This window comes from Capricornis sumatraensis, chromosome 15, assembly GCF_032405125.1.
Source record: "Capricornis sumatraensis isolate serow.1 chromosome 15, serow.2, whole genome shotgun sequence".
Taxonomy (NCBI): Eukaryota; Metazoa; Chordata; class Mammalia; order Artiodactyla; family Bovidae; genus Capricornis; species Capricornis sumatraensis.
In genome coordinates, this window is record NC_091083.1 from 75,330,016 (window position 1) to 75,344,617 (window position 14,602).

Genomic DNA, 14,602 nt, shown 5'->3' on the forward strand with positions numbered 1-14,602 from the left:
GGAAAGCAAGGGGATCAAATCAGTCAATCCTAAAGGAAGTCAACCCTAAATAATCACTGTAAGGACTGTTGCTGAAGCTCCAATAATTTGGCCACCTGAGGCAAACAGCCGACTTATTGCCCCTTCATTGCCAGCTCAAAGCCCCTGATGCTGGGAAAGACTGAAGGCAAAAGAAGTGGGTGGCAGAGGATGAGATGGTTAGATAGCATTATCGACTCAATGGGCATGAATTTCAGCAAACTCTGAGAGACAGTAGAGGACAGAGGAGCCTGGTGTGCTGTAGTCCATGGGGCTGCAGAGTTCAGACATGATTTAGTGACCAAACAAGAAGGACAACACACCTCTTACCCTCAGATGCTAGTGAGTGTCTGGGCAGCATGAATGGGTGAGCATGAGCCAGGAGGAGGAAGATTCCATCCCACCAGCATGTCCTGATGAGCCCTTCGGAGCATAGGTGTCTGCTGAATGAAGAGCCTCCCTTCACAGGCTCTGAACAATTACCAGACTAAGCACTTACTGTGGGCCTGGCACCTTCCTTGATGCTGGGGATACAGCAGTGAAGAGACAGACAACATCCCCACTCTAATGACACATATGCTCTCGTGGGGGTGGGGAGAGTATAAATAAACACATATCACATGGTGAAAGTTTAATATTGTTGTTGAGTCGCTAAGTCATGTCCAGTTCTTTTCGACTCCATAGACTGTAGCCCACCAGGCTCCTCTGTCCATGGGATTTCCCAGGCAAGAAAACTAGAGGGGGTTGCCATTTCCCTCTCCAGGGGATCTTCCCAAACCAGGGATCGAACTCGAGTCTCCTTCACTGCAGGCAGATTCTTTACCACTGAGTTTAATAAAGAAAAATAAAAGAAGGTAAGAAAATAGAGTGTACAGGAAGGGATGCTGTTTTGTATATATATTTATTTATTTATCCATCTATTTGGCTCTGTTGGATCTTAGTTGTGGCACCGGGATCTTCACTGTGTCATGCAGGATCTTTTGTTTAGCAGTTCATGGACTCTCTGAACTTCTCCGGTGCCTCAGATGGTAAAACGTCTGCCTACAATCTGGGAGACCAGGGTTCAGTCCCTGGGTTGGGAAGATCTCCTGGAGAAGGAAATGGCAACCCACTCCAGTGTTCTTGTCTGGAAAATCCCATGGACGGAGGAACCTGGTAGGCTACAATCCATGGGGTAGCAAAGAGTCAGTCATGACTGAGCGACTTCACTTTCTTTTTCTTACATGGACTCTCTAGTTGTGGCCCTCGGGCTTAGTTGCTTGGTGGCATGTGGAATCAGTTGCTTCCCAGCAGAGCGGATATCAGTTCCCCTCACCAGGACTCCAATCCATGTCCCCTGCATTGCGGGGGTGATTCTTAACCACTGAACAAGCAGGGAAGTCCCAGGATGCTGTTTTAAAGTGGGTGATCACAGCATCACCTCACATCTGTTAAAACTTGTTCGGTCACTAAGCCGTGTCTCACTTTGTGACCCCATGGACTGCAGCACACCACACCTGTTAAAATGGCTATGATCAAAATGTGAAGATGTGGGGAGAAGGGAACCCTCGGGCACTGTTGGCAGGAGTGTAAATTGGTGCAGCCACTATGGAAAACAATGTAGAGGTTCTCCAAAATATTAAAAATATTGCTATTGTATAATAGAGCAATTCCACTTCAAGGTACACAGTGTATCCGAAAGAAAAGAGGAAGCTATCTCAAAGGATATCTGTACTCACGTGTTCATTGCAGCATTATTCACAGTAGCTGACACTTGGAAACAACTTAAATGTATGTCAACAAAGGAATGGATAAAAAACATGTGGGGGATATGATATATATACACACACAGTGGAATGTTATTCAGCCATAAAAAAGAAAACCCTGCCTTTGCTACACCAGTGGACCTTGAGGGCACTATACTAAGTGAAATGTGAGATAGAGAAAGACAAATGTTCTTACTTACACACAGAATCCAAGAAAGTTGAACTCATGAAAACAGAACGGAAGAGCGGTTGCCTGGGGCTGGGGAGTAGGAGAAATTGGAAGATGTAGGTCAAAAAGTACAAACTCCCAGCTGTAAGATGAATAAGCTCCGGGGAATCTCATATACAACATGGTGACTATATTAATAATACTGTATTAACAACTTGAAAGTTGTCAGGGGAGTAGATCTTAAAAATCATCACCACACACACATTCCAAAAATGGTTATTATGTGAGGGGAATGGAGGTGAGGGGTGTTAACTAACCTTATTGTGGTAATTATTTTGCAATATATACATGTATCAAATCATCACACTGTACATTTTAAATTTACATGTTACGTGTCAATACTGTCTCAATAAAACCGGGAAAAAATAAAATGAGTGGTTAGAGAAGTGACACAGTGATTTTGAGCAGACACAGAAAGTGAGGGAACCGTCAGAAAAGAGAGCCCCCACAACTGGGAGATGGTCAATGCAAAGGCCCACGTGGTGGGTGGGTACTTGGCACATTCAAGGCACAGGAAGAAGCAAGTGGGAGGAAGAGTAAGGAATGGTAGGAAAGCATTAGGAGGGAAATGATTGGGTAGGACCCACCTCCGAGAATGACCAAAGACAACTACAAACCCAACCCTTACAGACATGTATGTTCATATATAGGATCGACGCATCTTTACAAATACCTAATTGGGGTCAGAGGTAGGCAGACTTTCCATGAAGAACCAGCAAGTAGGCTTTCTGGGAAGTCTCGGCTATTCAATACTGCTGTTGTGACTTCAGTTCAGTTCAGTCACTCAGTTGTGTCCCACTCTTTGCGACCCCATGAATCGCAGCACACCAGGCCTCCCTGTCCATCACCAACTCCCAGAGTTCACTTAGACTCACGTCCATCGAGTCAGTGATGCCATCCAGCCATCCCATCCTCTGTCGTCCCCTTCTTCTCCTGCCCCCAATCCCTCCCAGCATCAGAGTCTTTTCCAGTGAGTCAACTCTTTGCATGAGGTGGCCAAAGTACTGGAGTTTCAGCTTCAGCATCATTCCCTCTGAAGAAATCCCAGGGCTGATCTTCTAAGAGCAGACAATAGGTAAGTGGGTGTTGCTGTGCTTCAAAAGAACTTTATTTACAAAACTCAAAGGCAGGCCTGCTTGGGCCTGGGGCCATAGTTTTCCACAGACACTCATTCCATCTCACCCTCTTGAGTTGTCAAAATCCATTCGAAAGTACAGCCTCCGGTATATAAAATTTTCAAACAAAAGATAGCAAAACCTGTCAGAAACCAGCTTATATCACTTTGAATCACATGGATGCTTGGGAAATACTTTTGGTTTCCAGCTAAGTATGTTAAGAATTCCCACTGGATTTAAAAGAACGACAACTATGCCGTACTCCAGATTGTACTTTACAATTTCCATAATCACTGTGGATGGTGACTGCAGCCATGAAATTAGAAGACCGTTGGTTGTTGGCAGGAAAGCTATGACAAACCTAGACAGTGTGTTAAAAAGCAAAGATATCACTTTGCCAGCAAAGGTCCATATAGTCAATTCTATGGTATTTCCATCCAACTTCCCTTGTAGCTCAGTCGGTAAAGAGTCTGCCTGCAATGCAGGAGATCTGGGTTCAATTCCTGGGTCAGGAGTAGGAAATGGCAACCCACGCCAGTATGCTTGCCAGGACAATTCAATGGACAGAGGAGCCTGGCAGCCTACAGTCCACGGGGTGGCAAGAGTCAGACACAACTTAGCGACTAAAGCGCCATGGTCTTTCCAGTAGTCATGTACAGATGAGAGAGTTGGACCGTAAAGAAGGCAGAGCACCAAAGAATTGATGCTTTCAAACCGTGGTGCTGGAGAGGACTCTTGAGAGTCCCTTGGACAGCAAGGAGATCAAAGCAGTCAATCCTAAATGAAATCAACCCTGAATACACTTTGGAAGGACTGATGCTGAAGTTGAAGCTCCAATACTTTGGCCACCTGATGTGAACAGCTGACTCATTGGAAAGACCCTGATCCTAGGAAAGATTGAAGGCAGGAGAAGAGAGTGACAGAGGATGAGATGATTGGATGGCATTACCAATTCAAATGGACATGAACTTGGGCAAATTCCTGGAGCCGGTGATGGACAGGGAAGCCTGGCGTGCTGCAGTCCACGGGGTCACGAAGAGTGGGATACGACTTGGTGACTGAAAACAACAATCATGGATTTGAAGTTATTAACTCTCTTCCGGATCAGACTGTGGCTCCTCCCTCCCTCTCTTGCTGACAGATTCCCTCTCTTGCTGAGAGGCACTCCACAACTTTTAAATGAGCAGTGATCTTTATCTGCCACCCTGATTACAGACACTTCAGACATTGTCAAATGCTGTACATCCATCATTTCTCCTTTGAGCTGTTCTTTCCAAACATCAACTGAAGGCAGTCAGATTATCAGCAAGACTCCACAGAATGCTGCTGGCCCAACACTCCCTTCAGTGATATTTGGGACCATTTCCTCTTAGGCAATTTAAATTTTTCGTTAAGAGTAACCACTGGGGAGGAATTCCCTGGTAGTCCAGTGGTTAGGACTCTGTGCTTCCATTGCAAGGGGCAATCAATCCCTGTTATGTAGGAGACAGATGGGCTCCATATTATAGGCCTTTACAGCTGGCCTCCTATTTACTTTTCATAGGGCAGGAAGACATGGGCTTCAGGTAGGATACTGCAACAGCCTTTCCTGAGGCAAGAGCTCACATTCCCTATTAGTGGGTGAACAATTCAACACTTGGTGAATTCGGCTTCATAATGATAGGAAGAGCTGACATTGAAGGATCAAAACACAACGTCGTCACTGTGAACACTTGGCTGCCACAAGCCAGTTATCCCTGTGGTAACTTTTCTGACACTTCCTGCTTAAAACCCCAAAGATCAGAAGGATTGTGAGGCCCCCCCTTTCACAGTCTGTGTTAATACTGAAAATCAAGATCAAGCGAGCTTTAGCCTTTCTGCCCCACAGGAGGTTTCTGTCCTCCCTAAGCTCGCCTCAGGACACCTGTGTTACCGTTTGACAGGTGTACCGCCCCAGTCAAACTCCCCACCTGGCATTGTCCCTTGATGCCAGAAGTGAGAACCCCTTTGGGCTCACCGCCCACCCCACCCCAACTCACCGAGTCAGTGAAAACAACGATCAGACAAGAGCTAGGTGGGCTCCAGTTAAGGCATTTACAATCAGTCTCCTGTTTGCCCTCCGAAATGGAAGTAACAACAGAAACAGGGCAAATAGACAGTGTTTGTCTCTTGCCAACACCTTACGGTAATAGTCATGGCAGGGACAAAAAGGGGCAAAACCCTCTTTGAGTACAGAATAACGATCGGGCTTCCCTGGTGGCTGGTGGTAAAGAATCCACTTAATGCGGGAGACAGGGGTTTGATCCCTGATCTGGGAAGATCCCACATGCTGGGGGGCAACTGAGCCCATGAGTCAAGAGAAGCCACTGCAATGAGAAGCCTGCGTACTGAAAATAGAGTAGCCTTCGATCGCCACAGCTATAGAAAAGCCTGCTCAGCAACAAAGATCCACGGCACAGCCAAAAATTGAAAAATAAATAATTTTTTTTTAAAGGATTAACTGGTCTCCCGTCTCCCCTTCTTTGGGGACAAGGGAGACACTGCACAGCACAGAAAGGCTCCTTGTGGGTCAAAAGTCAGGAGATAATGTCAGACCAACCTCCCAGAAGCCTTTACTTCCGAGATTCATGTTGGCTGGCGGGTATGCGTGCACCCAAGGGAGGGTCCCAGGGTAGGTCAGGTGTGGAAAAAGAAACAGGTAATTGGGCCTGAAGGAAAGCAAAGGCCCGGAAGAACTGCCCTATATAAATGCCTTAACTGCCTCTTTACTGCACTCCTCCTCACTAGGGAGGACACCCACACCCTTTCTCTCCAGGTGTGCATCTCTGCCTTGCTTCTGTCTTAACTAAACAAACCATTTTCTAGGTCCTCTCCTACTCATTGCGCTATGTCTCTAATAATAAACTCTGTACCCGCATTTAGTTTCTGCCTCTGGGTGATAAACGCTTTTCACACTTGGGGCAAAGATCCAGGGGGGAAATAGCTTCTAGCCCCTAGCCCTCACTGTTCTGGTGGCTAGGATTTCTGGTTTTCATCCCTGCTGCTGCTGCTGCTAAATCGCTTCAGTTGTGCCCAACTCTGTGTGACCCCATAGATGGCAGCCCACCAGGCTCCCCCATCCCTGGGATTCTCCAGGCAAGAACACTGGAGTGGGTTGCCATTTCCTTCTCCAATGCACGAAAGTGAAAAGTGAAATGAGGTTGCAGCTACCCAGGTTCAATTCCTGGGCAGGGAATTAAGATCTCATTTCATGCTATAGCTCACTGCTGCCTCACCAAGAGCATCACCTGGTTAGGTAACTAAGATCCTGCAGGTCCTGGTGTGGCCAAAAAAAAAAAAAAGAGTAGCCCCCGGGCTCTGGAGAAAAACAGGTGAGGGAGAGGAGGACATGTCAGCTGCATCTTTCTCTGCACAAATGAACTGCAAGGAGACAGGAGGTGACACCCTACTTCCCATATGCATCTTAGCTCAGAGTGGAGTGTTGCCTCTTGCCAATAATGAACTTTTAGACGGCTTATGGGACATTAGTTCCCGGACCAGGGATTGAACCTGGGCCCTAAGGCAGTGAAAGTGTGGAGTCCTAACCACTCGACTTCCAGGGGATTCCCAGCCAACAATGAATTTCAACAAACTTCAAAATGCTGACAATTCAGTGAGTGAAAAAAGTTATCCCATTAATTCTTTTTCCCAATTATTATATTCCACAAACACACACAAAATTTTTACGATCCACCTATATATTTTATTTATCGAACTTTAAGCACAATGTAGCCTCTACCATCAGATGCCAGTTATTAACACTCCCCCTCCCCCAGGTCGTGACAACCGACAGACTCTCAGACTTTGCCAAATGCCCCCGTGGGGGGAGGGGGAGGGAAAAATCATTGCCTTTAAACCAGAAACTGCAGATCAAGGTTGCCCCGGTGGAATACACGAAAATACCTTAACAGCCAGTATTAACCCCATGATGCCCTTTTCCCTCAGCTTGTGTTACACCTTGCCCTCCGACCCTTCGTCCCATTTTACTAGTCACTTCTTACCGGCATCTTTTCCTGCACTTGTTTCAGAGAACTCCAGGGTCTTCTGATCTCCACTTAAACTTACTCCTCTGGGGTTTAAATAGTATTTCTAGTGGTAAACTCCAAAATGTGCGTTTCTGCTACATAGATAAGATAGCGTTCAAACCAACGGGTGGGGGCGGGGAGGGATCACGTTGGGACAACGGACGCTCCACTGAGGGAAGGAAATGAGCGTACCTCTGTGGGAGGGCTGTCAGGTCTTGCTCAACTTTGTTGGGCCAGAGGTCTTGGCTCTGCTTCCTTTGTCAGCACTACAGCAAGTGGGCTTCCCAGGTGGTGCTAGTGGTAGAGAACCCGCCTGCCAATGCATTCCTGGGTCGGGAAGATCCCCTGGAGGGCATGGCAAACCATTCCAGTATTGCTGCCTGGAGAATCCCATGGACCGAGGAGCCTGGCAGGCTACCTACAGTCCATAGGGTTGCAAAGAGTCGGACACGACTGAAGCAACTTAGGACGCACAGCGATCGTGGGTTTGCCATGTATATTTCAATCTACAGGCGACTGCAGGAGTCAGTGCTCTAAAAGACTCCTGGAAGGACAGTTGGATATACTGGGAGGCAGTGAAGTGAGACCGCAATGGCGTCTGTGGGGCCACGAAGGACAGAAGCCAGCAGGGCTGTGAACCCCGGTCCGGGTCCACACGATCTCGGAGCAGAAACTTCGGACGCTGCGGAAAGGGCACCTTACCCACTGACTAGGCAGGCGCCTTACACACCAGCGTAGCGTGAGCCCGACGATCCGCGAAGAAAATTCGAGCCTCGTTTTGACAGGCCAATCAGAGATCGTGGAGGCCTAGTATGACAACCTCCAGAACCAATGAAAACAGGGGATTCTCCGGGACGGCCTCCCGGGCGCCCGTCCTGAAGAGCTAGCATGAAGCAAGTTTTTTTTTTAATGCACAAATTAGAAAACAAGTCCTTGGCTGGAGACAGAATATGATGTTGACAAAAATGTGCGGAAAAAAATTCGGTGAGCGGGTAAAGCCTCACTTCCCCGAAACTTGGCAGGCTGAGGAACATCAACTCACCCTCAAGCGCCGCGCTCCGCGATCCAGAGCGGGAGAGTACGTGCAGCGCGCTGACGTCACACGCCGGGCACCGCCCCCTACCGCCCGCCCTTATAGCGTAGCCCAGGCGCGCGCGCACCATTGTGTGGCTGGACTCGGCCGCCGCTGTGGTGTGAGGTGCGTGTCCGGGCTCTCGCCGTCACCGCACCCGCACCGCGGCTACTGCCGTGCGGTCCGCCGTTCGACCGCCAGCCCTCGGGCCCCTTGCCCGCTGCGGACATGCCGCGCGTCTACATAGGACGCCTGAGCTACAACGTCCGGGAGAAGGACATCCAGCGCTTTTTCAGTGGCTATGGCCGCCTTCTCGAAATAGACCTTAAAAATGGGTGAGTCGGACCCCGGGAGCCCGCGTCCGCCCGCAGCGCCCCGGGCCTGCGGCGGCAGGGCTCATCTGAGGGAGAAGACGGTCAAGGCCGAGGCGCCGCGTGGCAGGGCCGCCAAGATGGCGGCGGCGCGGAGCCGCGGGAGCGCGCGGGGACCGGGAGGGCGCGCGCCCGTGCGCGCCCTCGGCCTAACGACGCCCGTCGGCCTCCGGCCCTCGCACCGCCCCCCAGGTACGGCTTCGTGGAGTTCGAGGACTCCCGCGACGCCGACGACGCCGTTTACGAGCTGAACGGCAAGGAGCTGTGCGGCGAGCGCGTGATCGTGGAGCACGCCCGCGGCCCGCGCCGGGATCGCGACGGCTACAGCTACGGAAGCCGCAGTGAGTTCCACCCCCGCGCGCTCCGCGTCCTTGGGACCCCGGGGGGTGGGCGCAGGCTTAGGCGGGGCGGGGTGGAGCCTCCCAGCCGGGCAGGCGAGGTGGCCGCGGCTGTTTGACTCGGGTGCTCCCGGGGCTCGCTGCCTTCACACCTGCCCGGGGAAGACACGGGACGCCGGAGCGCGGGGACTGGGTGGTGGGTTTTGCCTAGGCAGGGTTTGGGTGTTTGGGGGCGGGGATTGCCAAGTCGGGAGGGAGTGATTTGTTGGGCCCCTGTCAGCACTGTCGTGGGCTGTACCTACGGAGGAAGTGAGGGGTGGCTGTATTTGTTGTATCCCCTCAACTTGGCCTGTCAGTGCGTTAGCTAGAAATGTGAATGACTTAGCGTAGAAGTTTGGGACTGGTTGGGGTGGAGGTGGGGGCGGGGCGGGGAGGTGGGGTTTTAAGCGTAGGTTTTAGCTTTACGAAAATTGACGGGGGCCAAATAAAATATATAAGTAATGTGGTTTTACACCACAGGAGATCTAAATGAGCTTTATGCTGTATATGCACTAGTTGGGGCATGTTATTGGGAGGAGGTGGGAGGGGGTTGGTTTTGTTAAATGTTTGATGTTGAAATTGTTGCATGTTGAATTCAAACTTTTTAACAAGTCCTTGATGTTTCAATTTGAAAGTGACCAATGGGGCTGAGGCTGTGTCCACTGAGGCTAAGATGACTGCCTTTCCTGATTGGCCTTGGCTTTTCCATACATTGTGTGACCCTTGCCCTATGACCCTTTGGCTGACCTTACCGGAAGCCATGACGACAGCAGCCTTTTGCCATTAGACGCAGGGTGATGGTGAGGATTCCAAGGGTTAGACAAAACTGGTTAATCTGAACTAGGTGACTGTTACCTTGCGTGTTTTGTGGCCAAACCACCACCAAAAACCTCACACTGTGATGTAAGTACTTAGTGTAACTAGTAAACATTTTTGTAAAATGTAGAAATGCATGTAATCAGTTAAGTTTTATATTTTACAATGTTCTGTAAAATAAAACTTAGCGAGGTAAATTGAATAAAGGAGCAGTCACTCTCTAACAGAATGTAGGAGAAGTTTAGTTGGTTTTAGTCTGTTTTGACTTGCCCTTAATTTAATTTATGGCAAATCATAACTGTATCAAAGGTTTAGCAGTATAATAGCAAAGTCCTACTCCAGTAAATAAAAGTTGTTATGTTTGTACTAACTTTCAAACATTATGCATGCCTATCATTGCAAAGCGTCTAATTGTTCTCTTCACATGATAAAGGTGGTGGAGGTGGATACAGCAGTCGGAGAACCTCTGGCAGAGACAAATATGGACCACCTGTACGCACAGAATTCAGACTAATTGTAGAAAATCTTTCTAGTCGTTGCAGTTGGCAAGATTTAAAGGTAAGTGCTATATAATTTGGGATAAAAAGGATTTGACTTAATGTTTAAAAGATGTTCTTATATCTGAGAATCAAATACAGCAAATCTTTTTTCTTTAGATTTCTGGGAATGACCAGTCATATTGCTCTTTTAGGATTTCATGAGACAAGCAGGTGAAGTAACCTATGCAGATGCTCACAAAGAACGCACAAATGAAGGTGTCATTGAGTTTCGCTCCTACTCTGACATGAAGCGTGCTTTGGATAAACTGGATGGTACAGAAATCAATGGGAGAAATATTAGACTCATTGAAGATAAGCCACGAACAAGCCATAGGCGGTCTTATTCTGGAAGCAGATCTAGGTAATTTATTGAAGGGTATGGGGGCAGACAACATTTGCTACAAACAAAATAAAATTCAAACAGCAGGATTTCAGTTACTGCTGAATTGAAATTAGGTCAGTTTTTAGTTTCTTTTGTTATTGGCATTGTTGGGTTCTTTTAAAATATTTTGATACTAGATTTAATTTGTAGTGAGCAATTAAGGAGTTTTATTGTTGGCTTGTTTGTATAAATTATTCATTTGTGTTGAGGTGTCTTGAGATGAAAATTTATTACCACATTTCTTGTTACAGGTCACGATCTAGAAGAAGGTCACGAAGTAGAAGTCGTAGGAGCAGCCGCAGTAGATCTCGAAGTATCTCAAAAAGTCGCTCCCGGTAAGTGGGTTCTTGAGTGTTTTTCTGAATAACTTAGTCTATAGAGTGCTTGTGTGTTCTGGCAAGGTACTGAAAAAAATATCTGGCTTTTCTTGTCTAGATCCAGGTCTCGGAGCAAAGGTCGGTCACGGTCTCGTTCCAAAGGCAGGAAATCTAGATCAAAAAGCAAATCTAAACCCAAGTCTGATCGGGGCTCCCGTTCGCGTTCTCGGAGCAGATCGAAGGATGAGTATGAGAAATCTCGAAGCAGGTCTCGTTCTCGATCTCGTTCCCCCAAAGAAAATGGAAAAGGTGATATAAAGTCCAAATCTAGATCAAGGAGCCAGTCCCGTTCCAATTCACCCCTCCCTGCTCCACCCTCAAAGGCCCGTTCTGTGTCCCCTCCACCAAAAAGAGCTTCAAGATCCCGTTCTAGATCTCGTTCAAAGTCAAGGTCACGATCCAGATCAAGTTCCAGAGATTAACCCAGAACTCTCCATTCTTTGCACACTATTATGGAACACTTTCCTACTTGCTTAGTCAGTTACTCTTTCATGTTTCTACTTGGCCTCTTCTGCAAGAAGAAACCTCCCAAAATGGGCACACAGAAATTGGATTTGTAGCCAAATTTGATGAAAAAGATGAGGTTCTAAAGAAATGGCATGAAGTCAAAGATCCTCTCCCTTCTTTGTAGAATTAAGATAACTTTGATTTTATAGCTTTTGAGCTAAAATAACTTTTGTAAAGATTAAGCTCATTTAGATTTTTTTTTTTTTTAAGTATTTCAGCAGGATCTGCTGGAGGGGTTTTGTTATTGTTATATTTGTTTGCTTAATTTTAAATTAACCTTTTCAGGCTTTGAATACTTAAGGCTTTAGAGGGAGAACCCAATTTTCAATTATGTTGGCTTTTTATAAAGCTTGAGTTATGTAAGATTTCAATAAAAGTTTGCTACCAAGATGATTGCCTTACTTGAATAGGTCACTCATAAATTCCTTGAGATACTGATAATCTATCTGTGGAAACGATGTAAATTCTACTTACGTGTAAAACAAGGCAAGTCTCAGATGCAATAAGTTTGGATACGTTACTTTGTGCTGTTAATCAAATTTGCCAAAATCACTTTGGCCCCTTAAACAGGTGTAAGTTAAAAATAAAAAGATTTTGTAGTGGACCTGTTAAAACAGTTTTGCCTAAGTTAATAGCTTTTTTAAATGTTCTTTAAACTTAAATTGGTAACTCAAAAAAGTAGTTCTAATACTTGGGATCTCATCTAGCCTGGTAATCCCACTTTCTGAAAGTGATCGTTGTAATTAGTGTTTTGTAAGAGTAAGGTTCCGTGATCTTTACTGTTTGTTATGTAAAAATAGAAGTAACCTTTCTTTGATCAGAAATTTAGTATGTTATTCAAAATGGAAAAGCAAATACTGTGTTTTCTACTGGAAAACCCTTAATATTAATAGGCACTTAACAGATCATTTGGTAAATCAATTACCATTTAAAGCAAAATTCTACCTAACAGTCATCCTTTTGTAGTTAGTGGGGTTCTGTGATAATTGGTTAGGTCATCCTTACGAACTTTATGTGGTTGGCTTGGAAAAAACTTAAATGGGATAAACCCTAGTACTTCATCATAAAGTGTAATAAATTCTGTGGAAACCAAATTATAATGGGCAAATTTGTAGGAGTTACTGGGTTACAATTAGTCCTTATGTCCATAAGCCTAGTTAGCTGAATTTGCTGTTTGAGAAATGAATTACCTTATATCTCTGTTTGGTTCGTTAAGGTAATTTCATTTTAAAAACCATTCATTAGTCTTAGTCTGAAAATGGGCTGTAGGTTGTTTGGCTCAGCTTTAACATCTTTCTGGGAGCTGTCAGTGTATAAGATGTCAATGGCTGGGTAGTGTTAGGGTAGGGTGTGATGGATACTGTCATTTTGAGAAATTTCTGGGCTTCCTGTTATGAAATCTTAAAGAGTCTAATCTTAGAAACATAGTGCCCCAAAAGGTTGATGCTTTGACGACCTTATTTTCTTCAATGCTTTTGATATTTTTAAAGATATTCATAAGAAATACGGTTTGTTTGTTTTCCCATATAGACCTTGGATTTTGAAAGAAAAAACTGGTATCTGTAATTATATATAGTTCATTGTTTTACCTGTTTGAAGAAAAAAGTTGTGACTGTTGCATAAAGAGGCAAGTCTGCGCTGCCTGTCAAAATGTGTTTAAGGACAAGTTACTTTTAAGAATTGGCTTTGACCAAAGTTCTCTTGTTTTCAGGGAAAGAACAAAAGCTTTTAAAACCACAGCCTTTTAAAGTGAAGGAGGGGGGAATACTACAATATACAATTTGACTTCTAAAAGTATGCAGCATCCTTCAACTGGGCTTTCTTATGTTATGACATCACATGGTAATAGGCAGGTTTGTCTACCCTCTTAGCTGCCACCCTCGCAGGTGGGTAATTGTATAGGTAAATGCCTACACCCATAAGAATTTAATAGCAAAGACTGGTTTATTAAAACTCTAGTTCCTCTTCCAGGCCTGTGGACCCCCATCATTGGACATACCAAACCACTTTTATATATAAACACTGGCCTACTTAGAGTTGACCAATAAAATGTTTAGTTTCTTGCTAACTTAAGTAGAATCTGAGTCTCTGCAGCTGGCCACATCTTTACCTGTGGCTAGACGGGAGTGTTAAACTGGTAGAGAGCAGAATAGAAGTGTGGTAATCTGGATCCCGCTTTCTTTTACCTGATAGTGTGTTAACATGCCATAGTGCCTTTAAGGCCAGTTCAAGTCTTTCCTGCCCTGTGACTTAATGTTCCACTCCTGTGTTGTTACCATCTTTTCTCTTGGTATCTTCTTTCTCCCACCTTGTTAACCTATTTTGTGCTTTATTGCCTCAATAAAATGTTCACTGAGGGAAAGGCTTGATTTGAGTTTATTGTGTATTCCCACTTAGTATCAAATATTTGGCAAATTTCTGATATTTGGTTTTTTTGAATCGGAGTTGCCATTATCAAGTTTGTTTCTTTCCTGACTTGAATATGAGAAAAGGACTTCCCAGCTTCTCAGAAACATGAGGTTAGGACCAACATAATATTAATAGGTGGTTTATCATGGGCTTCCCTTGTGGCTTAGCTGGTAAAGGGAATCTGCCTGCAATGCAGGAGACCTGGGTTTGATCCCTGGGTTGGGAAGATCCCCTGGAGAAGGGAAAGGCTACCCACTCCAGTATTCTGGCCTGGAGAAGTCCATGGATTGCATAGTCCATGAGGTCGCAAAGAGTTGGACACTACTGAGCGACTTTGATCATCATCGTCATATCTGGGGCAAGCCATTAACCTTCATGCTTCAGTGTCATCCACAGTGGTAGGGATAACCCCTCATGGGTTGTGAAGATGAAAGTTTAGTACATGAAAAGTACTTAGATTGCTGTTACAAAGGACTAAACACGCTAAGTCTTTTGTATTCAACTAAGTCTTTAGATTTCACACAAAATTTACCTCCTTTTATCTTGTAGCAGTTTGAACATTTTCTGTGATAATTACCCAGATAAACTAGGAAACTCAATCA

At 45.6% G+C, this 14,602-nt stretch overlaps 1 protein-coding gene across 1 annotated transcript; it reads left to right on the forward strand.

The window, feature by feature from the left end:
- Positions 1–8,335: 8,335 nt before the first annotated feature.
- On the forward strand, positions 8,336–13,887 carry SRSF6 (serine and arginine rich splicing factor 6). The gene is made up of 6 exons (XM_068987127.1): positions 8,336–8,557; positions 8,786–8,934; positions 10,220–10,344; positions 10,478–10,686; positions 10,959–11,042; positions 11,143–13,887. Exons 1-6 carry the CDS (start codon positions 8,451–8,453, stop codon positions 11,504–11,506), a joined length of 1,038 nt encoding a protein of 345 aa, XP_068843228.1. The 5' UTR covers positions 8,336–8,450; the 3' UTR covers positions 11,507–13,887.
- The last annotated feature ends 715 nt before the right edge of the window (positions 13,888–14,602 follow it).